The sequence below is a fragment of the Rhinichthys klamathensis genome, unplaced genomic scaffold (assembly GCF_029890125.1).
Source record: "Rhinichthys klamathensis goyatoka isolate OS25496 unplaced genomic scaffold, OSU_Roscu_1.1 h1tg000248l_1, whole genome shotgun sequence".
Taxonomy (NCBI): domain Eukaryota; kingdom Metazoa; phylum Chordata; class Actinopteri; order Cypriniformes; family Leuciscidae; genus Rhinichthys; species Rhinichthys klamathensis.
The window spans coordinates 1518399-1545737 of NW_026606770.1; the positions used below are offsets into that span (position 1 = coordinate 1518399).

General features: G+C 39.4%; 1 protein-coding gene across 1 annotated transcript in view; it reads left to right on the forward strand.

Moving 5' to 3' along the window:
• Window positions 1-6181: 6181 nt before the first annotated feature.
• The window catches only part of cdh2 (cadherin 2, type 1, N-cadherin (neuronal)), a 50310-nt gene continuing 29152 nt past the window's right edge, over window positions 6182-27339 (forward strand). Inside the window, exons 1-2 of the mRNA XM_056266456.1 lie at window positions 6182-6414; window positions 9438-9546. Of these exons, the coding sequence (XP_056122431.1) occupies window positions 6367-6414; window positions 9438-9546 (157 nt within the window). The 5' untranslated portion in view covers window positions 6182-6366. The remainder of the gene's footprint in view (window positions 6415-9437; window positions 9547-27339) is intronic.

Consider the following 27339-nt stretch of genomic DNA (forward strand, 5'->3'; position numbering starts at 1 on the left):
TTCCAGCCACTACGACAGATTTCACTTTCACAACCTGGATGTGACAGACCATTATTGCACAAAATGTGTCAGATAGTAAAGCATATCTTCTTCATGTTTATTATACAAAGATGCAAAGAGAATCTTAAAGGCACGTTAGAGTGTGCATTTCATTTGAGCTTGTAAGATGATGGTTTACAAATGGTTACGAAGAGCGGAGTATTGAATGCAAATTCTGCAGCTCACTCATACATATAAACCTGTTGTGGCAGCTGACATTTAGATCAGAACCATTCACGCAGCACCATCGTTGTTTTTTACACTTGATATGGTTTGATACTTTTTGACTGTGACTTTTAGAAGATTGTCATGAAGCCTTTCAAAGTGGATTGTCTTTTCCAGGTTTCTTAGTGCTTCGAGGCCTAAGGTGAAAGCTGGAGGAAAAACAGGACAAGAAAAAAGGAAAGATGCTTTGATGGAAAAAGTGAAGGAATGGATTTAGAATGTAGACTATTAGACACACTGTAGTGAAGTGCATGAGAATGTGACCCCACTTAGCTCAAAGCGCGTACACACACACACACACATGCGCAACATGCAGAGCATCTCAAACTCACTAGAAAACACACAGTGGCATGCTAATGGGATAAGTAAGAGATAGGATCAGAGCTTTCTCATAACTTGCCTCCCTCAGGGAACAATCACTACAGAAAAAGAGAGATAGAGAATGAAACTGAAGTCATTAGCCGCTTTCCGACCGGAGGGACTTTTGCAGTTCCTAGAACCTAACGTTCCTATAACCCTTTTTTTCCGCGTGTTCCGACCGGACTAAGTTGGGGATTTTTTAGTTCCTCAGACCGTAGTTCCTATAACTCTTTCAGTACCTAGTCTAGAGCGAGGACTTTTTTAGTTCCCTTTCCCTAGGTCTACGTTGATTGGTTCAACTTATAAGTCACGCCCACTGTCAACACATTTTCTTCACTGTCTGTTGCAATTCGCCTATGTATGCTATGCTAACTCATAACTTAAGACAAACATAACGCATTCAACCAGCTAATTGCTAATGCTTGCTAAACTTACCCATCGTTTTGTTTGCCTCCTGCGCTCTGCTCTTCTATCTTCTTCCATCATATTACTTAAGATCATATTACACTGGAGCCTTCGTCTTCTGTGTTTCTCTGTACAGAACTCAAGCATAGTCTTTAAACGCCGCCGTTCGTACTCCGTTATTAAGGTCCCGGCAAGGCAGAACAGGAACATTCGGATAGCCTCCTCCACGCTGGTTTGTTGTTGTTGTATGTGGCGCCGCCGCCGCCGTGCTTGCGTCACTCCCTTACTCCTCCTACCAGTTCCTATGGCCACTTGGCCAGTGCGAACGCAAACAGCAAAACCGAGTTTGGGGGAGAGTAGTTCTTAGAACTGTTTAGAAGTGGACAGTTCCTATAACTAAGTTCCTGTAACTACTTGGTCGGAAAGCGGCTATTGACTGTACATAATTGCATGTAATCTTAAAAGGACAGCCAACACACACACACACACACACACACACACACAAAAATTCCTCACACTGATGTCGTTGTTTTATTTTGGACCCCAGTGACTTTCATTGTGGACACAGACTTTCTTCAAAATAGCTTCTTTTGTGTTGAATAGAAAAAGTCATACATGTTTAGAATGAAATGAGGGTGAGTAAATATACTGACGATATATTCAAGTTTTTTTAACGTTTAAACGCGGTAAAAATACGTTTGAAATACCTTTGCAGCGAAATATTGTTAGCAAACATCCCGACAAACACTACACTGAGTGCCGTTTGATGAATATGCAAGTGTTTGCTGCACGCTTTCCTCTCAGTGACAAAATAAACATGACAAAAAATGACAGTTCAGAAAGCATCTGATCATAGTGACGTGGATATGTTTGAACGAAATTCTGCAATTCGGCACTCCAGTCAAGTCAGGCTTATTTATATAGCACTGTATACAATATATTGCTTCAGCTTTACAGTAATAAACATGAAACATTGCAACTTCAATTCATACTGTAAAGCAGCTCTCCAGTGTGCTCATGTTTTTACTCCCATCTGAGCTCATCCAACGCTATCTCACGAACAATTCAAAGAATTCGTACGAGTGAGCACGTGGTTTATGATTTAGCAAAAAAATGTATGATTTAGTTGAGGTCGTATGAATTTGTACGAATTAGCCACCTCGTAAAATACGTACAAATTGCCGTGAGATCGGGTTGACTCAACAGGAGAAATGAACCGGAGAAGATTTCTACGTCAAAGAAGGCGGAACCACAGAGCCCCACCCTACCTATTACATCATTGTCACAGACGTAGATCGAACCATCCGAAGCGAACTTAAAAACTTCCTAAATAAACTTTTTGTACACATTGACATCACACGAGTTCGTTCTTCGATTTCACTTTGAGTATATCGGGCCTGTAATGACGACAATTTTTATCTTTGGGTGAACTATACCTTTAAGACTGTCCTCTATGTATGATACAATAACCTGAATATGTAAAACACATCTCATATAAGCATAAGCAATGAACTCAAAAAACACTCTCAGTGTAACCTTTAACCCTAATAACTGTTAAAGTACTCTAATACATCCATATCATCTCCCGGTGGACCAATGAGACTTTGCGTCCCCATTCAAAAGCCAATCACTGTGAAGTAAATTAATAATGAGCTACAGTTTCCTGCATGTCTCCTGCATCATTCATGCTTGGATTCTAAATACTTCTGGCCCATATGAAGACTTACTAGTAAATCTCCATAGATCCTTATGGGACAGTGTCATTTTTGCACAATTTCATTTTATTCATATAGCAGATGCTGCAATTCAGCATGACTTATGACTCAAAGGGACGTCAGGGCATGAAAAACATGTATGGTTGAAATATGGTTCAGAGCATAGAAAATGTAGTCTGGAGGAAAACAAATTATTTCTCGAGTCTGCAGGGAGTCTGAAGCTCAAATGTGGGGCTGCCTCCCACGAGAAGCGATGGCTAGTTGACCAAAATGTGCTGTTCTGACCATAATGCTTTTAGCATTGCAAGAGTAGTGGACTGTGTCTATAGATTTTGAGACGAACTCGCTGACCATTTGCTCCCAAATAATTCATTAAGCAGCTAAATATGTGTGACTATTAAGTAGTCGCTGCTATTAGTTGTTCATAATGGGCCAATCAACATATCAACCTCAATGAATTGCTGTTACCATAACGATCAAGTAAGGCACAAGGTAGCAGAATTGCATGCCATGAGAATTGAATTAAGAATGAATGGTAAATTCCAGTTCACTTCCTGAATTTGAAACAAACAGGATGCACCGATGCACAATTGCAAATTGAATTTAAAGAAGTGGAATTAAAATGGAATCAGCTATTGTAGTTAACTAAAACAAAAACTTACTTGAAATAAAAATAAACATTAACTTTAATTTAGTTTAATTTGATATGTGCTGGTCCGAATTATTTGCCCCCTTGGCAAATATGATCAAAGATGGCTGTAAAAAAACTGCATTGTTTATAATTCACTGTATATATGAACCAAACCCGTATTAAGTGTTTGCTGCCAAAAAGCTCTTTTTTTTCATCTGTCCATCTGTATATATATATATACACACACACACACACACACACACACACACACACACAGTAACTGTCAAAAGTTTGGAAACTTACAATAATGTTTTTGAAAGAAGTCTCTTATATGTTCACAGAGGCTGCATTTATTTAATCAAAAATACGGTAAAAACAGTAATATTGTAAAATACAATTACAATTTAAAATAATTGTTTTATACTTTGATTAATTTAAAAATGTAAGTTATTCTTATGATACAAAGCTGAATTTTCGGCATCATTACTCCAGACTTCAGTTTCACATTAGCCTTCAGAAATCAAATACATTTTAAAATATATTCAAATAGACAACAGTTCTTTTAATATTTTGCAATATTACTGTTTTTACTGTATTTTTGATTAAATAAATGCAGCCATGGTGAGTAGAAGAGACTTGTATATATTTGCATTATTTGTAAATTAAGGATTTGTTTTGTGTATAGATCTCCAGTTCAACATCATGTGAACTGAAACCATTTGAATCCAAATCCAAACTCATTATATGAATAGGAGCCCGTTCTTAAAGTCTGAATTTTGCCCAATCCTGCAAGATAGCACTTCTTATTAACGCTTTTAGTATAAATTTGTACAAGCTGATAGAATGTTATAAGGATCCATGAAGCAGTTCCAGGACCTTAATGAGAAGGAAGGAAGATAATATAACAGATAATTTAGTTTGCAAGGTCGATTTGAAAACCTTCTTAAGCCATCGTATATTGAGAACACAAGGAATCACTTCAGTTTGTAGACTGATCAACAATAAATTCAGAGAAAAATAACAGTGCCAAAGACAATACACAATCCTGAAACATACGAATGGGATGAAGTTCCCAAGTAACACCACTGTAAAAAGATAGACTTTGTGGATGCATGTTTTTAAAATTCTGTCATTCCCTCTTGTCATTCTAAACCTGTATTTCTTTCTTTCTTCAGTGGAACCCAAAAGGCAATTTTTTAGGTTAATATTTTTACTTTTTCATAATGAAAGTGAATGAGGACTGGGGCTGTCAATGTCTAATGTGACAAAACAAAATCCACCATATAAGTATTTTAAAAAAAGTCTACATAAATGTAGTCATTATTCTTCAAAAATTATTGAATGTGTAAATGGTGCGATGTTATTTTTTTGGTTGAACTATAAATTGATGTTAGGACTACGGGTTCCCCACTGTTTTCGCTTATCTCTCTCGCTCTCTGTCAAGGCCAACATCTCTGATGTCACTGAGACAGACCGGCGGCTCCGCGGTTGGTGTGTGTGTGTGTTTGTTTCGGCCGGGCCGGTAATGATGAGCAGATGGTGGTGCGCGCTGATGACCGGAGACTCTCTCAGAGCGCACAGGACATCTGCTCCATAGACATCCGCTGCTGTCACAGGCACTCCAAGTGCCAGTTTCCCTGTCCCTGTCCCTGCCTGTCACGACTAGAGACGCAGTCATGCCCACAAGCAGAATAAGACATCACCTGAGCAAATCCCCTAATCAACTTTCAGCACTGTCATAAAATCCATTTACATTGTCAATTCACACTATTTAAGATTCACAGCATAAGACAGGCATAATTTCCCCATCTGATACTCATGAGATTTCTGGCATAACTAAAGCCAAATTGGCCTATATTGAGTTACTTTGTCAGGATATATTACACAGGTCTCTGGAATACTTGATTCTAATTGGTCATTCAGTGATCAAATATTCTGAAACTGACCATTCATCTCAAAAAACAATGTTTACTATCTCTGCGGATTCAACAAATAATGTTTCAGGATTTCCAAAATACTCCAATAAGTACAGTCATTGTGGCAGTAACACAGGGTCCAATTCTCACTATGAACTATTTTGCTATTAGCATGTGTATTAGGGTATTCGCTGCTCATTAGTACTTATAAAGCACATATTAATGGCTTATTCTGCATGACCATATTCTACATTCCTTATACCCAATACATAAACTAGACATCTTAAGCAGTAATTATGAATTTATTGAGGCAAACTAGTTAGTAATTGGTTAGAATTGGACCCTAATCTAAAGTGTGACCATTGATAGGTAAACTCTGACAGGTTGACCAGGACTCTGGTGGTGACATGAATTTGTTTTAACACTTCTCGGTCTCTTCTCACAATATACAATTATTTCAGTTCTAATCAATATTCCATAGGCTATCCATATACGTATTTATTTAGGCTTCTTAGGGGTCCATGTCCTGATCACCCTGTCAGGTTTATTTTGCTATCATGACCCGCTGACTGTACATTATCTCTTGCATGAGGTTTTTTTTAACAATGCTTTCAGAAGTACTACCACAACATTAGATTTTAGCCCACCAGCATGAGACATGCACTTTAAATCCAGGAATTCTTAGTCCCTCTTGCCGATTTAGTAGGTATTAAGGGGTTGGGGTGGGGTTAAAGAAAAGAAGATCTTCCTTTTGTTGTAGTGAAGGAGGCGGGGTCTTGTCGTCTTCCCTGTGTCTTCCGGAGGCTGAAAGGGGTGACAGAAGGAAAGGAGCCCCCTCTCCGACGCAGTACCACTGCGCGTGGCTAGAGGGCGCCACTGAGCGCGCGTCTCTGCCGTAGAAGTGCGCGAGCGAGCGGAGCGTCAGTACCAGACCGAGAGCAGCACGGATCAGTGCCAGAGAGAGACGGAGGAAAGATTCTGTCGCTACATGCCGCCGCTACCTTACGGAACATTATAACGCAGCGGGAAACGGCCAAACTCTATCGGTTTCTTCACAAAGGACGGAATTTAAACGATGTACCGTTCGGGAGGCGTGATGCTGGGGCTTCTCGCCGCTCTGCAGGTAAAATAAAGGGTCCGAAAAGCGATGTGCGCTCGGGCACGAGCTGTGCATTGTAGCGATGCTGCTTTATGTTTGGGGTTTGGCGTGTCCGCAATTGCTATTATTTATAGCCTACTCTAGATGTTAACTGTAGAGCAATTATTTGTGTGCATGTATCAACGCTAGTCAAATTACAAATGAACGCTCTATGTTAGTGCCAGGATATTTAAATAGGGCGTCAGTGCCTAGATCAAATTCAATACTAACGGTTTTCTGATGGTCTCGAAGGGTTAAAGACTTCATGTCGCATCTAATTTTCTTCGAATGCAATTCTAGACAGTCTTTATTCTGTTATCCGTGCCTCCCAGTTATTCACAAGAGGTTTAGACTCCGTGTGCGATGTTTTTTTCTATGTTGTATAGCCGATGGATTGTACTAGCAGCCCCGTTCAAACCGTCCCGTGCTGAACCGGAGCCAGTCGCAGTTGAATGCGGGTTTTCAAACGCGCTTTTGCTTCTTTTGGCACGAGATTGAAAAAAAGTTGCCCTCGAGGAGGTGATTAGGTCACAATGGTCCCTTTCCGAGTGATGAAACAAATGTTACAATAATCAGTTAATGAGCAGCCTATTTAGGCGGCCGCGAGGCGACTGTCCTCTTCCGCGGACTCGGTCTCTTTTAGATGCGAAATCTGACGGCGAACAACGGGTCTGTGCGTAACCCAAATATGACAAATCACTCTGACCCGAATCATTGAGCGGTGAAATGAGTCGTGCTGTCAGGTTTTGGGTCTGCTGCCCTCTGAATTGCTGAAATTGCAGAGTCCAGCAGAATTAACATTTGAACGTCGTGTTATCACACTCAAACGAGGAATTACTATAGCAAATTGTTAAGTTATGATGGAACCAAACGCTTGAAATCTGCATGGCAATAAAGTTAACATTTGGCCATGAGCCATTTGGTCCGGGTTTCAATGTTTTTTATTGTATTTGTGGTCTGCAGGAGCAGAAGTAGCAGTCCTGACCTCGTAAATGTCTTATATTTTCAAGTTTATTTTAAAAGTTCAACATCAACGTCGCATTTTACTGTTGTTTGTGTGCGTGTTATAACGGTCCCACATGTTTAAAACCCCTCTGCTCTGCTGTTTGATAGCGATGTCCGCTTGGTGAACGAATCATTCATTCGAGTCGTATTCAAGTGTATCATATATGAACCGATTCCGTGAGCGAACTGAGCTGAATTGTTCTGAAGCGAACAACTGAATGATTTATTGAATCGTCACGATCCTGTTAAAACATTAAACGCACTGGAAAGATGTTTACGACTTGATTAAATGACAGTTTAGTAAATTCACAAACAGAGTTGGTTAAAATAGCATTTTTTTTATAGAAAAAAAGAACCTTTCCAGCCAATAGATACGAATGATGTTTGTATAGTTAAATACAACTTAGGCTATATTTGGGTTCTAAATGTTTTGAATCATGACGGCAACAAACTCAAGACACGAACTTGTAATAAACAGACTTATTAATAAATAAAAAAAAAAAAAAAAAATTTACAGGAATGTTTCGAGCTTAATACACCACGCTGCTATGTCAAGAACCAAGCGATGACGTAAAAGAATCGCTTCTAAAAGCGATTCTTAGAAGCGACTTCTTTGCAAAAAAACCATCACTGCACATTTTAAAGAGGTTTATTTAGGTAATTTATCTCAGGTACTATACTGACAGTGTCTTTACATGATCACCATTGGCTTTATAGCGTGTGCTGCCTCTGATTCTTCATGTCAGCAGGGCTGCTGGTGCGGCTCCATCTAGAATCATTCGCTCTGTGTGGATGTGCAGAGGCAGCATATTGCTAAGCAATTGCTGACAGGACAGTTTAAAGTCAGATTTTCAAACACACCCCATGTAGTGCCAGCTTTATATAGGGGCTCTGCAGATACATCAGGCAGCACCAGATGACGACATCAAAAAACTGAGCAGTTATAGCTCATGGTTGATGATGATTTTGTTAGCACAAAAGCAAATGTTTGATTGGTCGTTGTGTGTAGGGCATTAAGTCAGCAGCATCCACCAAGCTAACAAGTAATTAACATGTTTGATGAATTGACTATGGGGCCATTAACAAACACAGCCAGCCGTCTTCTTCAAGCCTCTGATCTTATTCCAACACAAAGAGGCTGTTTCACAGTGGACATCACCTTTGATCTTCTCAAGCATCCTTTAAAAGCCGAATTTGCCTACACTAAGATTCAGACATTGTGTGTCATATCAGCTCATGCTATTAATGACTCAATGCTGGTGGTTTAGTTTCTTATAAGACAAGTCAAGGATGAATAAGTCTTTGTCCTGGCTGTTAAAGGCTAGGTGTGCACGCCTGTTTTAAGCGTAAGCCATAAAGAATGGGTTTGTGACTTGTCGCCGGAGTGCTTACGGCAGCTGCACAAGTGTGTGTTTGTGTTTTTATGTGATAAGTGCTCCACCAGACCACGCCATTCAAGGCAGAGTATGCGTAGCCTGGTCAGCTCTGCTTTTCTAACGTCTCGCCCTCCTGACCTCATCAGTCTAATTACACCCACCTCAAAATAACAGATGCCCTGGTGCCGGAGGGGGGAGGAGGGGAGATAGAAACCCCTCGCTATCCTTTGGGGAAAGCAGAATGAAGAAAAATGGCATAATAGAAAAAGCACCCCGGTAAACCGTCATGCATTGAACCTTATTTAATGTCGCCGATCTGCTGCAAATTAGCGAGTAATCGGTGAAAAATACAATAGCATTGCTAATTTAAAGAGTTCATTTGGAGCTTGATTGATGGACTCGGCGGCTCTGGAAAGTCTCATCGCTGTGCTTTTCTTGAGGTGAGTTCTGCCTCATTTCCTCTGTTTATGGTGAAAGAGCGTGATCGTTATGTCCATCGATTCCTCTTGGGATTCTGGATATTTGGCTCTCGCCGCGGTGGAGGTTGGCTCGTGCTGAGGGGCGATGTTTATGAATCACCATTAATCGGGGGATTAATTTGTCTGGTGCTTTTGTGTTTTTTGGCAGGTGGCAGTCCAGGGCACGGGGGCAATGCCATGTCAACCGGGCTTCACCGAGAACGAGTACAACGTCATGACTGCCGACGTCATCACCGAGGGACAATTTCTTCTCAAAGGTAAACAGATGTTTTCTTTGCATTTATTCTCGTAAAAAAACGCCGATCGAACATGTGCAGCAAAACGCTCCCTCACCATGCTTCGGTTTCCACCCTGATTCTGTTGGGAAGAGAAAGGGAGGATGGGGGAAGGGTGGGCTTTATGTGTGTATGTGAAAGAACGAGAAGGGGGAGGGGGTTAAGTGTTAGGGTTGATTTAGCGGGGGTGTTTATAGAGGGGGATATATGTGTGAGTGAAAGAAAGGAGCTGGAGAGTGTTTTGGTGGAATGTGTTTTGAAGGGTCACAGTGTGAAATATTTGGGGGGCTGAATCACCCTCCCCCGCCGTGGTTGAAACCCCCCTGTCGTGATCGATAGCATTGATTAGACCAGTCCGTATCCATACAGTCAGTCGATGGCACAGATCCCAGTCAGCCATCGCAATACAATCTGTCAATCCGGCAGGGGCCACATTTGTGCTGCGGTTGTAAACTTGGGAGGCCTTATAACATCCCCGCGTCCTGTTTAATTATGATGTCGTAAAAAGGCCATAACTACATGTTTTACATTTCCAGTAGATAAACGAAACTAATCCACCAGTTACAGCTATGGCTCATGATTCAGTCTAAATATTTTATAGCAAAATTAGTGATGCGGCGAATTTTTTTTGAAACACCAAAAAAACAGGGTTACACTTTATTTTAAGGTGTCGTATATTGTACATTGAGTAATATGAATTAACTACATGTACTTACTATAGAGTTACGGTTAGGGTATGGTTTTGGTTAGTTACTTGTAATTATTCATAATTTATTGTTATTACTATAGTAAGTACCAACGTCAAAATAAAGTGTTACCAAAACTAGTTTTCATTTAGCCGAAAATGCGAGTAAATGAATTCAGAATGCTGTTGATTAAACCAGTCATTGTAGAGCCTCCCTGCAATATTTCAGCCGAACAAATTTGACATATTGCTACTCTAGCATCATTTTTCAGTCGTGGTAAAGCACATCCACACTGCCTACTTGTTTACCTGTTATAGCTTATCCATATATCTAGAGATTATAGTTGTGTGGATGAAATATGTCAAATGCGTCTAATTAAACGTTTGGTCCCTCAAAAAACTATTTTGGCCGAAACCGAAAATGTATTTTTTTGCTGTTTCGGGAGAATAGTTTTGGTTGTATCACTAAGCAAAATATTTTTGTCCAAAAGAGCCAGGGAGTTGTTCTTTTTTTACTTGTGTATTACTTGACTTCTATCAAGTGACATATTATTTTTACATTTCCATATCGTTGACTTATTCATGGGTTACCTTGGAAGAGCGAGTTGTGGAATACGAACAGACGGTCGCAAGCTGTAGCTTTGTGCCTCTTGAGGTCTATTTGCGAACTGTGGGACAAACACACGCACAGACCTGTGACAATTACAATAAAAGTGATAACACTAGCTTTAAATTTCACACTGAGAGTCGACATATCACACCCTGAGGAATTTCCCAAGTGTGTGAGCGTGAGTCAGGAACTGCTGATGGCCGAGTTTTGTTGCGCTCACATAGACCAGTCATTTGATCTCACAGTTGACTCACTGATTCACTTCCTATGTCCTTTTCAGTAGAAAGGTGAGCTGTATCTTGAACACAAAAGCGGCTCTCGTTTCATTCCCATTTCGGCCTGTACGGTTAGCAAGTCAATGTGAACTCTGTTACGCACAGTGCCTTTCGCCAATGGACACAAGAATTTGCTTTCTATCTTCCTCCCTCCCCCTTCACTCTTTCTCCATCTCACCCCTCCTGACCGAGGACTGGGTGAGTCTCTTGTTAAACATGAGGTGGATGTTTTGTGTCCCTGACATTCATTCATCACATCCTTTTTAGGCAAATGACTTAGGGATGAAGACTTTCTCTTCTCCCCTGCAGCCTCTCTTTCACTCTCTCTCCCCCTCGGTCCCTCCTTTTCTTTTTAAGTGGGACAGAGGAATGTACAGTTAGTGCTGTCTCACTGAGCCCACTTGGTGATTCGCACCCAAAGAATGTGCTTATGCAGTCTTTGCAGCTCTGAAGGATTTTAATTTCCTTCCTGTGAGTCTGGAAATGTCGATAATAAAAGTAAAACAAAAGTACTTTTTTCCCTCTTGACTATTTATTATGTTTATATATACATGTCAAATGAAAACAGCCATTGTTGCTAAGTAAGAAAAAAAATCAAGGCATGTTTTTCCTACTTATTTTGCATTAAATCATTTTCATTCGTACACACACATATAGTATATGGATAGTAGTAATCAGCAATATTTACATACATATACACATATTTATATTTTATTTTATGTATTACATTATAGTTAATAATAACGTTTGGGGTTCTTATGCTCACCAAAGCTACATTTATTTTGATCAGAGATACACTAAAACAGTAATATTATGGAATATCATTGCAATTTAAAACAACTGTTTTATATTTGAATATATATTGTAAAATGTAAACTATTTACATGTGATGGCAAAGCTGAATTTTCAGCATCATTAGTGTCACATGATCCTTCAGGAATCATTCCAATATGCTGATTTGATGCTCAAGAAAAGTTTATTATTATTGTCTTATATACACTACCGTTCAAAAGTTTGGGGTCGGTACGATTTTAAATACTTTTAAAAGAATTCTCTTCTGCTAACCATGGCTGCGCTTATTTGATTAAAAATACAACAAAAATCAGTTATAGTTTTAAATATTATTCCAGTGTAAATCAGCTGTTTTCTGTGTGAATATATAGTAAAGTGTAATTTATTCCTGTGATCAAAGCTGAATTTTCAGCATCACCAGTGTCAGTGTCTTCAGTGTCAAATGATCCTTCACAAATCAGTATAATATGAGGATTTGATGCTCAAGAAACATTTATTATTATTATCAATGTTGAAACAGTTGTTGGTCTGTCAGTTGTACAGTTTTTTATTTTTTATTTTTAGGATTCTTTGATGAAAAGGAAGTTCAAAAGACTTTTGTAACATTATAAATGTCTTTACTGTCACTTTCGATCAAATTAATTTTTCCTTGATAAATAAAAGTATTGATTTCTTTCCTCCAAAAAATAAAAATAAAATTCTCACTGACCCCAAACTTTTGAACGGTAGTGTATATGGAATGGACAGTTTGAACTGATTCATGGAAATAAATCAAACACACACCAAGTCCACCTGAGACGTTCAGATTGAGAAACGAGTTTAATGCAAATAGTCACATTCACTTTTTTCATTTTTAGGAAAATCATTGTGTGTTATCCATGGAAATATTCATCCATTGGAAAAAAATATCATGAATATTCATGGTATTGCACAGCCCTACATGCCAGTAAACTATTTGTTCCCTTTTAGGTCTGCTTTCATCTGTTTTTCTTTTCCTCATATCATTCTCCCATCTCTTCTGAACAGAGATAACGCTTTGAAGTTTAAGACAAACTTGTTTTTACTGGAGGAGTCTTTTTGTAACTTTTTTTCCCATGAGTTACCGTACTCAAGCCTCTTTTAACCGCTGAGTATGTGTACTCCACGAATTTCTCTCTCAATCTGTGTCCTCCTTGTGTTCACAGGAACTCGTTTTGTACCTTGTTTGATCGGTTTTAAAACAGGAGAGAGCAAATGATCAGAGGAAGATGCAGTGGGTGAGAGGTGATTACCGTATTGGCGCTCACACATCACACCAAGCCAGAAGGCGGTGTTTGTTTTAGAACACTTCCGATCAGAGCGAACGAAACACAACTTTCCGCTCTGCCTGTTTTCTGTGAACAAGTAAAAGAAAAGAGCTGAAAAACAATAATGAGTCAACACAGAGAGGGGGAGAGAGTGACAGAGACAGAGTGGCTTTTTTGTCTGGCCCATGTTGGGGCTGTTGGTCACTGAGATTGACCAATCAGAGTGCGGCAGTGAGGTCATCAGCATGCGGTTCACTGCCCCTCAATGGGCTGACTGAGCTGGAATTAAAGAACGGTTACGGGAATACAGAGAGCAAGGGGAGCGAGAGAAAAAACAGAGAGAGAGAGAGGTAGAATTGGGAGAGAGGGGGGTGGGCACTCCTGGTGCTTTGTCCTTTCAGTGTTTTTTAAATTTAATATGAAGTACCTAATGAGCTGTCTAAAGATTACCAAGCGTGCCATTGTCTTATTTGTTCAGGCACCGAAATTCTTTGTTGTGTTCATATACATGTGATAATGAGCTGACATTTTTAATTAACCAAAAAAAAAAAGACACCAAAAACATAAAACCCCGGCTGAGAGGAAGCTTTACAGGAGTGGATTGTTCTCTACTTAGTTCACCACAAAAATTTGAGTCCCAGAGTGCAGTTCAGTCCTAATTCGCCCCTTTTACTTGAGTGACAGCGCGAGTCACCCAGTTTGGCCTTTGCTGTCATAGTTTTTAAAGATCACATTGCCAACAACTGCGCTTTCTGTCTTCATTTAAAGAGATAGTTCACCCAAAAATGAAAACTGAAATCATTCCTGACTTGTGTGACTTTTATTTTTTTGTGGAACACACAAAAAAAAATTGTTTTTAAAATTGTTTGTGGAATTCAATGGATCCAATGTTGTCTGAAGAAGAATGAAACTCATACAGGTTTGAAACTACATGAGGGTGAATTAATGGTGATTTTTAGGTGAACTATCTCTTTAAGGCTGGAGAAATGTGCACACACACATGCATCTTCACGATTCTTTACGCAACAGGAGGACGGGCGCGCTTAATTAATGACCCCGTGGAGGGGTAGTCTATGTTAAAGAGGTAAAGAAGAACGGATGAGAATAAAACGTGACCTCTCTAAAGCCTCAACCTCTGATCCGCATACGGTCAAACCTCTGAGCTTGACAATCCTTCTCTCTTTTTCCGTGTAGGATTTAGCCACATGGACTTCATTACCCTAAATCGATCTGGCAAAACAAAGACCCTAAGAGTATTGATCAGAGCATGCATATGTGAGAGAGTTGATGCATGTGGGAAAAGAAAGAAAGAATGGATTCATCCTTGGGTTGTGAACCTGGGAAAGACAAAGAAAAAACCTAGACCTTTGAACGTTATAGTTCAATGTAAATTTCGGGTGGTCTGTAGTACCAGACATACCAGGATTACTGCGGACCACGAGATCCGGCACTCTCTCATTAGTGTCTGTGTGTATGTGCACCTGTTAATGTTGCGTTAAATCGCTGTAAAAATCTCACAATGTTTCTTTAGTCAGCTGGTCTCAAGGTTTGGTGCCGCAGGGGGAGGCGTGGAACCTGTCCAGTGTGACATCAGCCATTTCGACTGATATTTTTAGAGTAGTACTTTGCTCTAACACATAAGCTGTGTTTTCGAAGAGTAAAGAATGACATCAGACAACTGTACTCAGGCCGTGCGTGTTCAATGGTTGTCATTGGCTGCTCATGGAGCTGGATTGTAGTTTTGGCAAAGCTTACGCAGGGATCAACAATAAGGATTTTTCTTTTTTTTCTTTTGGTGGTGTCCCAGTCGATCCGATTTGCACTTGCCCTGCCAACATTTCCACTGGTCCCACTGCAAATAAGATTGATTTTTAGTAGCATTTTAAAATGTGTTAGCAAAACAGTAATAACAAATCTGTACATTATAATTAAAAATAAATCTACTATAAAATATACAATATGAACAAGTATATATGAAATATATACGTTTGATTTTTTATTTTAATATTTGTAGTAAAATAATAATTAAAAACACCATGGAAAACATTACTGATTTGTTTATTATTTTTAACCAATTCTGACTTTTAGAAGTCGATCACAAGTCAAAGCTTAGTGTTAGAAAAATATTCATGTTAACATAAAATTTGGTACATAAAATATATAGTATATACTATAAATGCTTAATCATTTTAAACATATTTAAATCAAATACACATATTGTTTTTATGACATGATAAAGAAAATGCAGAACATTAATTGAAAGCTAACAGCTTTATCTGTTTATTTGTCTATTTGAATTTCATAGCATTGCATTGGTGTGGCATTTAAATGAGCAGAATTCAACAATCATGTTCAGTATGTCACACAAATATTTGCAAGGCATAACAACACTTGATTAATGAACGTAAATGTAGTGACAGCGCAACAGTGGCCCAAAAGAGCAAGAGACTGTCCTGTCCACTGGCCCGAAACGCTCTCCCACTGGGCCCTGGGTCTTTATTGTTGGACCGCTTTTCGAGACTGCTTGAGGGTGTTGGAATACTAAGCAAAGACAACACCAAGTCTTTCTGTCCTTCTCTATCTGTCTCTCATGTGCACGTGTAAGCCCCTTTGGACTGTTGCGGGATTATTATCGGGTGCTTTGGTGTCATGGCAACTGTCTGATTCCATTCTTTCAGGCTTTTTGTTATCAGAGGTCAGGTGACCCAAAAACACTGTTGTTTCTAATTTTGCGCTTGACTGTCACACGCACTCACGCGCATGCTTACAAATCCACTACGCAAGTTCATACGGGATGCCCTAGTTTCCGTAGTAATGATGGATTCCTTCCCACTGTGCTAGCCATATTGGTTCAAGAGGAGGGGTGGAGAGAGGAGAAGAAAGAAACAGAGGAGAAAAAGAGGGAAATATGGGTGTGGTTTGAGTTTTCATACTCGGAGGATTATTGATTGTTGAACAGAAGGCATTTTAGACATCATTTAGGCAGTAATGGTGTTTAACCGCAGGAAACGGGTAATTATGTGGCATGTATGCTAATCACAGCGTGGTTACTCGGTGAGACTAAGAGTTCCCTATCGGATCGCAAACCCGAGCTCTGTTTCTGAGCAGCACTGGCTGTAAAAGGCCGTTTTTGTGTGTTTGGGCCTCACTGTGTCATCGTAGGCTGACCGCTGCTAAACAGAGCCCGCGGTTCAGAAGCCCACTGCTCACGATCTCCCACACACACACTGGTCAGCAGCACCACTGACCTCTACGTGCCTGGAGTTTGCGGTTGGGTGCATGCCTGGGTGACTGTGTTCTGGAGCGCTGTGAGAATGCGGGGGTGGCTGAACTACACTGAAGTCTGGTTTCAATCATCAGGCCGAATCAGGGGCTTTTGGGGGAGAGGAGGATTGAGAGATATGAAGGTTAGATCCAAATGTTGGAGTGGAATGGACGGAGAACACAAGGTTATTTATATACTACATTTTTATATATGTTTTAAATGTTTTTTTTTTATGTATATAATTATTATGTTATATGTATGCAGGATATTTATTTGATTTGGTACAATATACTTTTTAATATATTGTTTATGTTTTAATTTTCATATATATATATATATATATATATATATATATATATTAGGCAGTGTTTCCCCTACGATTTTGTTTCAGGGGGGGGGCTGCTAGTGTTGCGGAGCGGGCGTGTTACGGATACGTGGTGTAATTTTTTCATTTTTATTAATTGAAATCATGTATTATGAATCATTAAACTTATACAACAATTTTTTTTGTAAATATATGGAAAAAAAATTCACACTAATTCTGTGTTGTGTTTTTTCTGGTAATAAAATGAAGACATAAAACACAAATTTTATCATTTATCGTCAATTTTAATCATATGAAATTAAATAAACTTTTTGTCAAAGAACTTGCTGCACAATGAGCTTTAGCCTACTACTGTTAAAATTAAAACATGGATTATTTCAGTTTTGATGATAATTTATTTGGATTAGTGTTAGTGTATTATTACATTGGGACATATCTAAATTCTAATGTACAACAGTAATATATAATTTCTCTCAAGTTAAACCGAACTTTTATTTTGACGGGTTGCCGTGAAGACCTTTTGAGTTTCTGTGTGTTTATGTCATGATGATAGTTTTTCTCAAATGAAGCGGTGAAATGATCACGAAGTGACTTTCGGAGTGGATCTAGAGCCTGGAGAGGAAGTTCATGCGTTTGTGTCTTCATATAGGCCAAAATACAGCGCAAGCGTCACACGTGCTTCAGTGTGTGTGTGTGTGTGTGTGTGGTAAATGAGACTGCGCGTCGGCGGCACCATTCATTCACACAGAACAAGCAGGATTCGTATTTAAATAGTCTTTGTGTTTTAATATTCACACACACTAGCCTACATCGCGATTTGATTTCAAGTGTACTGAACTGCTTTCTATTTTTTCCTCAAATTGGAGACGCCGAAATGGATGCCAATAAGATTCTGAATGGAAATTTAACTTTTAAAAAGTTGCCAAATGGTTCCATTGACAAGACCAAAGTGATCTGTGTGTTTTGTCGTTGTGAACCGAGCTATCATCATCATCGCAGCACGTCCAGTCTGAAATACCACTTGATGATGGCCAAGCACACACACACACACACACACACACACACACACACACACACACAGCTGATGCGAATTATCCGCCCCCTCGTCAATATCAGGACCTCGTCAGTATTTCTTTTACCCTTTTATTGATGGACAGTGTTACATTGTGTGAGAGATTACTTGCTCCAAGTGAACATATGTTAGTGTGAAATTGAACACAGTCAATGTTGTTTTCAATAAAAAACATTTGCTCAAAGCAAGCCGATCCACTTTTCCATGTTGATAAGAGCATTAAAATGAGAAAAAATAATGGGACAAAAAGAAATCAAGAGACATTTAGAATAGATAAAAATGTGCGATTAATCGCGAGTTAACTATGACATTAATGCGATTAATCGTTTGACAGCACTAATATATATATATATATAATAACAATGCTTTTATTAGCATGCTGTTAGCTTTAAGATCCTCTCAACTGGTGATATTTTTTGGCAATTACGTCGTCTCGTCTTGCTAATTATTACACAGAACAATTGTGTAACTAGTCTTTTTTAAATGTAGCCTAGTTAGAACAAAGAAAACAGCCCCGATAGAAAAAAGAACATAAACAAATGACTGGACTTTATGTCTTTCTTGTTCATTTTAGATGGTGGTCGTGAATTTATGAATCATTCCTAAATCCAGTTAGTGTGTCGCACTGACATGGAAAGACCAATTATGATGTCATCGATACCATTCCAATGATTCAGTGTGCGAATAAACAAAACACCACCGTGCTAAAACAGCCCACTGAATGGAGCAATGCTTTCCTCCGTGTGTGTGTGTGTGTGTGTGTGTGTAAATGCGCTCCTATAGCCGTGATCTATTTCATGCTCTGCCAAATCTCTCCTTCTCCCATCCTGCAGAGGAAAGATATGGGACACACACTCTTAGCGTACAGTTGTGTGTGTGTGTGTGTTGGATGGTTTAAAATGCCTGGCAGGAGCTCTTTTAATGCTTTATTAGTGTTTATGTTGCCTTGACTTGTGGCGTGGACGGCTACCGCGGACGTGAAGAATGCGAGTCGACGCACTTCAGAGACACACACATTCCAGCGAACCCAGCAGACGTTACCCCGTCTCCGTCTCGCCACCCGTCCAAAACACCCTCCCCCTCACCCCTAATCTGGCTGGTATTTGTGTTATTCTAATCTTTATCCATAAAAGGTTGCAGCTGTAGACGTAATTGTGCATGAGTGTGTGAGCTATTCAGATCTAAAGGCCGTTTATTTGATAATGGTGAACGACGGGTTAATCTTGTCCTGATGGCATCTGACAACAGCACTGGATTGTCGTTTTTCACATATGCATGTGTGTAAATATCTAAAGACATATAATTCCACCAGAGCCCACCGGTTGACAGCTGTAAGTACCCCTACCGACAATCAGGATAAGCCAAGATCGGCATGTCTCAGACAAATGCGTCATTTTTTCCCCCTCTGTAAGTGTGTGTGTTTTTACAGGAGTTAGGATAGTCTACATCAGAGAGGGGACAGCTGGACTGGCATGTGTCCATCGCCGCTCAGGTTTCTGCAGTATAAACGCTCTTGCCCCGTCATTATTACACCCTTCCTCTCGTTTCCCTTCTCCTCACACCTCTGCTTCTGCTATCAGCTCGCTCGCCTGATTTAGGTGTGTCAGCAGCTAAGCGAGAGAAGAGAGTGTGAAGTGGAATTCTTGCGTTTTTTCCGTAAGATGGAGGGATATATTTAGATCGGGGTAAAGCTAGCATGACCTTAATACAGGACAATGGGTCGCAGCTGTACCTGATATGGGTCCGCTTTTTTAAATGCACACACGCACAATAGGAGAGGAAGGAATGGCGATTAAAATGATTTCTCTAGTGTTTAATGAGAAAAGACATTAGCTGGCACTGGAGTTAGCGGGTGCAGGAGGTGATAATTGGACCGGCTCATGTGACTTCTGCTCTCCAGCTTAAAGGAATAGTTCACCCAAAAATAATTTACTTACCCCGGTGACGGTCTAAGCCTGTGTTATATTCTTTCTTTGGTGAAACACAAAAGCAGAATAATCAAGCAGCTCTTTACAATGAATATGGATAGTGGTTTGTAATGTCAACACATTCCACATTTACAAAAATCATCAGAAAAGTATCATTGTCAGTGTTTCCCCTACCATTGTTTTGGGGGGGCGGCCCGTCCCCCCAAAACGACCCCCCGCCCCCCCTAAAATGCTGACGAAATCCAGTCATAAAAAAGGATTTTAGTGTATAACGCGGAATTTCACGGAATTTGTAAATTTGAGGAAAAAATAGAAAGCAGTTCAGTACACTTGAAATCAAATCGCGATGTAGACTAGTGTGTGTGAATATTAAAACACAAAGACTATTTAAATACGAATCCTGCATGTTCTGTGTGAATGAATGGTGCCGCCGACGCGCAGTTTCATTTACCACACACACACACACACACACACACTGAAGCACGTGTGACGCTTGCGCTGTTTTTGGGCCTATATGAAGACACAAATGCATGAACTTCCTCTCCAGGCTCTAGATCCACTCCGAAAGTCACTTCGTGATCATTTCACCGCTTCATTTGAGAAAAACTATCATCATGACAGAAACACACAGAAACTCTAAAGGTCTTCACGGCAAACTGTCAAAATAAAAAGTTTGTTTTAACTTGACAGAAATTATATATTACTGTTGTACATTAGAATTTAGATATGTCCCAATGTAATAATACACTAACACTAATCCAAATAAATTATCATCAAAACTGAATTTTTTAAGGAATAATCCATGTTTTAATTTTAACAGTAGTAGGCTAAAGCTCATCGTGCAGCAAGTTATTTGACAAAAAGTTTATTTAATTTCATGATTAAAATTGATGATAAATGATACAATTTGTGTTTTATGTCTTCATTTTATTACCGGAAAAAAACACAACACAGAATTAGTGTGACATTTTTTTTCATATATAAAAAAAAAAGAAAAGTTGTATAAGTTTAATGATTCATAATACATGATTTCAATTAATTAGACATGCTTTTTGATTGCAAAAAAAATTTACACCACGTATCCGTAACACGCCCGCTCCGCAACACTAGCAGTCCCCCCCCTGAAAAAAAATCCTAGGGGAAACACTGATTGTAGTTCATACTGCTTGTTCACTGTATTCTACGTAGAGCTGCACGATTCTGGATAAATTGAAAATTATGTTTTTTTTTTTTTGTTTTTTTTTTTTCAAATAGAGATCATGATTACTACATGATTCTGAACAGACAACTAAACAAAATAACATTTAATTTACTAGAGGTTCTGACAAAATGTTAATTGCTGCAATCTATTTAAAAAAATATATATTTGAATGAGTTGTTTTAAAAAGAAAAATTGGTTTGAATGAATGATTCAATGACTCACTCATAAGTACTTCACCTGTTTCATTACTGGATGTATCAGCCTTTTTGAACGAATCTCTTGAATGAATGATTCAATGACAAATACATTTTTTAACACCTAGTGGTGTAACGATGTAATCAATACAATCGTTATTTGAAGCATCAAGTTACTTTCAAAAAGTGATTTGCCCTGTTTCGATCGCTTCCGTAGACATCAGTGTTTATTCATTATTCAGACATCAACTTTAATCCCAGTACTTCTGTGATAATTTGAATATTTGTAACATAAATAATCATACTGTGGGGTTGAAAAGCTTTCATACATGATATCTGCTTTCTCCGGGTCAGATTTGGGCTGATTTTGTAATAGACGCAGGCGAATCGTTGTCATTTAGGAATGAGATCGTGTGGGTGTTTGAATCGAGATTGCGATCTTTTAATGATTAATTCTCCAGCTCTAATTCAAAGTATTCTGAAATCATGCAATATTTTCTTCATTTTATGGTGGGTTCCAACCCAGGTAAAAAGGTGCATACTGCCATATTGTGGCCTAAATTTAAGATTTATGTATTTGAATTGCATATAAAATTTTCATCCATTTGGATTACACAGTTTTTAACAAACTACCGCAATAAACTTAATGTGATGCATATCTGTCAGTCTTAGATGAAACAGTTAAATATTCCAGTCAGCTTTTCATAGACTCATCTGTTTGTTTGGGAATAAAAAAAGTATTTTATATGTGATTTGAAAAAAAATTGAAACCACTGTTAGTTGATACCAAAGTTGTCACTTTCACAGTTTCATAGTTTAAATATGTTTCGTAATAATCACAGTAAATAAACAACTTTCCAAGATGGCCGCCAAGTGAACTGACTGTAGCCATATTTGATTTGTGAGGCTGTGGCGAAGGGGAAGATTTTCCGTGAATTATACGGTCTGTTCCTCACACAAATCATACGGCTTCAGAATAAGACTTACATTGTGCACAAGTCAGATTACTTTTTGGGAGTATGGCATTATAAATCAACATCCATTTTCATTTTTCACTGTATGATCCTTATCTATGTTACAGTGATGAAAATAAAGAACGAAATGCTATGAGGGTGAACAAATGATGATTGTATTATCATTTTCGAAAGAACTATCCCTTTAAAACTACGGATCTGTACAGCTTTGCTCAGAGGGGACATCTCAAAAACTTACAGCGCTGACATCATCTCGGTCTGTCTCCCTCCGCCTTGATCGTTGTGTTTCTCTCTCTCTCTCTCTCTCTCCCACTGCCTGTCTCATCATGATATTCCCGTCTTTGTATTGTATTGTCTCAGCCTTTCCTTTGAAGCATCGTTTACTAGTGTACGCTCTCGCGGTTTTTACACTCAAAGGAGACAAGCTTTTGTGTCTTTTGTTACGTTCTCCGTCTCCCCTGTTCTGAGCCCCACTTTTATTCCACTATCACCTTTCCGTCTTTTATTTTCACGATACTCTATCACCTGTGCGAATGCCACGGTTAATGTGGCACCGCCCATGTGCTGCAATGTTTTAATGTGCATATCTATGCTAGTCGAGCGTCGCAGCTACGTTATTACAATCTTTCCCATATGGCCGGAGAGGTGAGAGAGTGGGCTTCCCTCAAGTGAGATTTATTGGCCCCATATTGATGTCCTTAGGCGTTGCCGATTGATTTGACACGGCCGACATTGTTTTGCGACGAGCCTGGGGGAGGTGTTTTGTAAGAGCATGAGGCCGAATGAAACTCTATTCCGCCCCTTTGCAAAACCCTTCCCTTTTGCTCCCGAGCTGGAGGCCTTGGGGTTGTCAGGGGCGACCAGCATGGCGCTAGGCAACCTGGCCTAATTCGTCCCATTTGGCTGAGCGTGGTTGCGCAGGGAGTATTGTTCCTGAGTCAACAAAAACTAGCCGGGCACGAACGTGACCTCACAGCCGGAGGAATCTTTGGCGTCCACTACAAATCAAAAGCGTATGCTTGTTCAGGATGGATGTTTGATAGTTTTATCTGCGTGTTACATCTGCACATAGTTATGTAATTTGAGAATTTTGAAATACATCTCTTGCTTGTTTTTCTTCTGCTCAGTTGGCGATAATCCTGAGGCGCACACACACCTCCCGGCACTCGCACACATATCAAAGTACTAAGTCCGCCCTTGTCCGCAATACTGTATCCCACTGTCTCCCCAGCTGTCACCATTCACACACACAGAAGCTGACACACTTGTGCTAACAGACACAAAATGCATTTGTTCTTTCTTCTGACAGACATTTAAATATGCGTGGAAGTCCACTAAACCAAAAGCATGTGTAACTTTATTCTTGACATTTGCTTTTCTGCACTCACAAAGACAAATCGGCAATGCGTTCACGCACACACACACGCACACACTGCGGGCTTGGTTATCTGGGTCAGTGCCTGTACAAATCTCATTACATTCGAGTCTGCCATCCTGATGCATTATGGGTAATGTAGTTCTGACCTAGTATTAGAAACAACACATTGCTTTTTAACGTCTTTCTGCATGAGATTAGATTTGCTTTTAGCATTTTTAGCAGTAGGTATACACCCTCCCTTTGCCTTTAAAAAGGTATCGAGTGTCTCTCAGAGGAGCGTCGATAAATGAAAGCCGATCCACCATTGCTCATTTTGCACTATATGTGTGTGCGCGAGTGTATTTGAAACCTCTGTAGGCTCGCTGGAGTCCTGTTTCACACGGTCTGCCTGTATCGTTGATACACCTGAGGACAGGTACTTCACTTCCTTACACACCCTGTTCAAAAACACTCTGTATCTCTATTTGTATGCGTCCTCCACAATAAGGATCTTTTATCCTGAACTGCAGGATCTAATGGGCATCTGTTCTGAACAGGAGGTTATGGATTTCTACTAGCCAAAAGAAGGAAAAAAAATCAATGTCTGTAATTCTGCACCCTCACCACATCCGAGTGCGATTGGGAGAGTGCATAATAGACAATGTGGTTCGTTAACAATTTCGTTTGCATCGTATTTGAGCCTCATCCGAGAGCTATGCAGATTTTCTCATACGAAACTATCGTTCCCTCAGGGTTTACCGTGATTCTCCACAACAATGTTTTCTGGTTTTGTTTTACAGCATGTCTTTTTGCTTTTGTCTGTGTGAACGTACCTTTATTGACACGGTCTATCCTCGGCTGCTGTGTGTCAGATGAAGAGATCAAAGACGAAGAACCTCCTAAACAAATAACGCCGGGATGCCAGCACACACACAAAAAAAATGTAATCTGGGCTTGAGCTCAAATCACTATTATTTTCCCGGGAACTTAAGATTTGAGGAAGTCTAATCCAGCTTTTGTCTTCGTTTGTTTGCAATTTGCTTTTTCAATCTGTGCTTTCTAAATACAGATTAAAAGAAGTCGTGAAAACATGCGTTTCAACCGTCACGCAGGTACATACAATACAAAAACACTGGCATGTGTTTTAGAAGAGGCAGATTATAAAATCTATTTGTAGATTAAAATGACGGTTAGCAAGGTGTATAACCACAGGCAGTCAAATCTGTTAACACACACTGCTATTTCAAAATCTCAAAACGGAATTCGGTTTGTTGAGCAATCTTGGTAAATTACAGTATCATCTGCGTTCAGCGCTGTGAGAGAGAGAGTGCAGATGTTTGCAATTATTTGCTGTTTGTTATTTCCTGTCAGTCTTTGTGATACACAATGAAGAGCAATTACAGTGGTCAACGTTTCTGACCCGAGGGAGTCTTCAATCACTCACACACACACACACACACACACACACACACATAATCTGGAGCCTGTATAATCCTCTCCTCCCTCCATCAACCTCCAATTAATGAATCCTGCATGTGGCTTACCATCCATTTTACATCAAACTCTGAACACTTGTTCTGAAGAGTGTGTGTTTACAGGTTCACAATGTCCCAGTAGCCTAAATGTTACTCTTCAAATTCGTTATATACTATAGCATATATATGTGTCTCTGTTTTCCAGGATTCAAAGAATCAAATCATCTGAAAATGTGTTAGTGAATGAATCCATATTGTAAAGGTTATGGAAATTCATTTGTCAAAAAGGAGGGGGAGGGGGAGGGGGGTGGCTGTTTGTTGATCTTGTGCTTTAAGTCAACATGTCATTTTTTGCATTTACTTATTTCCTCCTTTGTTACTGTACAATAATGAAAGAACCTCTCCCTAAATTACTGCACTAGTTCTTTCTTTGTAATGTTGTCCATTCATGACACTGCGCTGCTTTGTCCGGGTATAATGCAGTATAGGTCCGTGTTTTTCTGTTGTGTAGCTGTCAGACATGGTTCTCTCACTGCTCTTCTAATCTTTAAAGTGAATCAGGCTGTGTCCACAATAGACATTGAGAGGGACACATTGATATTCGGATCAATATGGTTTCAATGAACCGTTCTTTAACTTGTCAATTCACTCCAGTTTGGATTCCGTTCTTGCTTCAGATCATACCACAGTAACCAGACCACATTTAAGAAACAACAACAGCAGCAGAGAGATGCTTTAAAGACAACATAAAATCAAACTGGACTTACTTTATTAAAAATATCCATGGTCATAATGTGCATGGGTGCACAGTGTTGAAAAGAAATGTGCGCTTTCATCTAATTGTAGGCTTCTGAAACACAACCAAGGCCAGGTGCAAAAGAATATTAACTTAATATCATAACTCGACATGTTTTCACTTTGCATGATCCAGTCAAATTCGAATAGATACAATTCTTTCTAGGGGTCGACCGATATGGGATTTTCAGGGCCGATGCCGATACCGATTATTACAGGTCAAATAGACCGATAACCGATATTTTGAACCGATATATATATATATATTATAGCTATGTCTGGTGTAAAACTGTAAATTAATGTCAAAATTAAGAATAACAAAGGGTTTTGACAAATACTTTCTTTAAATGATTTTAAACATATCTTTGAATCTGAGAACTGTTATTAATAATAATAATAATAACTTGTAAAAAGTGCAGGGAGCACCCAGCAGCATTTTGTAAAACTTAAAGACTCTATTTTAATTTTTAAATAAAATTTTAGTAATCAAAAAGCATTTCTAATTAATTAAAATCAAACTTATTCAATTTATTTACAGTTTAACAAAAATTTAATCTTTAGGGCCTTGTGAAAAAACGAACTTTTATTTTGACGGGTTGCCGTGGAGATCTTTGAGTTTCTGTGTGTTTATGATATGTCGATAACTTTTCTCAGTTGAAGCATTAAAAAGCTCATGAAGTGACTAAGCGGCTCTGGAGATGATGTTTATGCAATCGTGTCCTCATATAATGATGCGGCTGAAAACAGCGCAAGCGTCACGCGTGCTCCATTGTGTGTGTGTGTGTGTGTGTGTGTGTGTGGTAACTGAAATCATGTGTCTGCGCCATTCATTTAACGTTAGAGACACGCAGGATTCATATTTAAATAGTCTTTTTGCGGTTTGATTTGTACTGACCTGCTTTTTATTAATTCATCAAAGTTGACAAATTCCGTGATATTCCGCTTTATACAGTAAATTCCGTTTTTTGTGACTGGATTCCGCGACTCCGCCTGTCCTGCATCGCGGAAATCACAGGGCTCTATTATATTGAGGTATTTTGCAACTTCAGTGTAGTAATCTAGGTATTGCTTCTTCAGCCAAGTCTGCTGTTGCCTTAACTTTGAGAGACAACTGAAGCGTGATCAGTGAAGCAGCTCTAGTCAGCGAGTGCTCTCTCGGTGTGAGAGTGCAACACTTTCAGTGCCTCAGCTTTCCGCGCTGATTGGCCGGACTCGTGACTCCCAACAAATCAGATGTGCGGGGACATTAGTCTAGTCTACAGAGTGGTGAGTTCCGACAAAGGTGGCTGCGTCAGAGCCAAATATAGCGCATTTCAAAATAAAATTATTTCACCGGCAAATCGTTTTGAAAATGGCCGATACCGATAACCATAAAAATGCTTAATATTGGCGCCGATAATCGGTCAACCCCTAATTCTTTCCTACATTACTGCCTGCTGAATGCTCTGGTTCACCCTGAAATACCCTTATTACCACACTTAAATACGTTGTGAATGGCGTTTTGTGATCTTTAAGTATGCCTTTCTGAAACCCTAATAAGA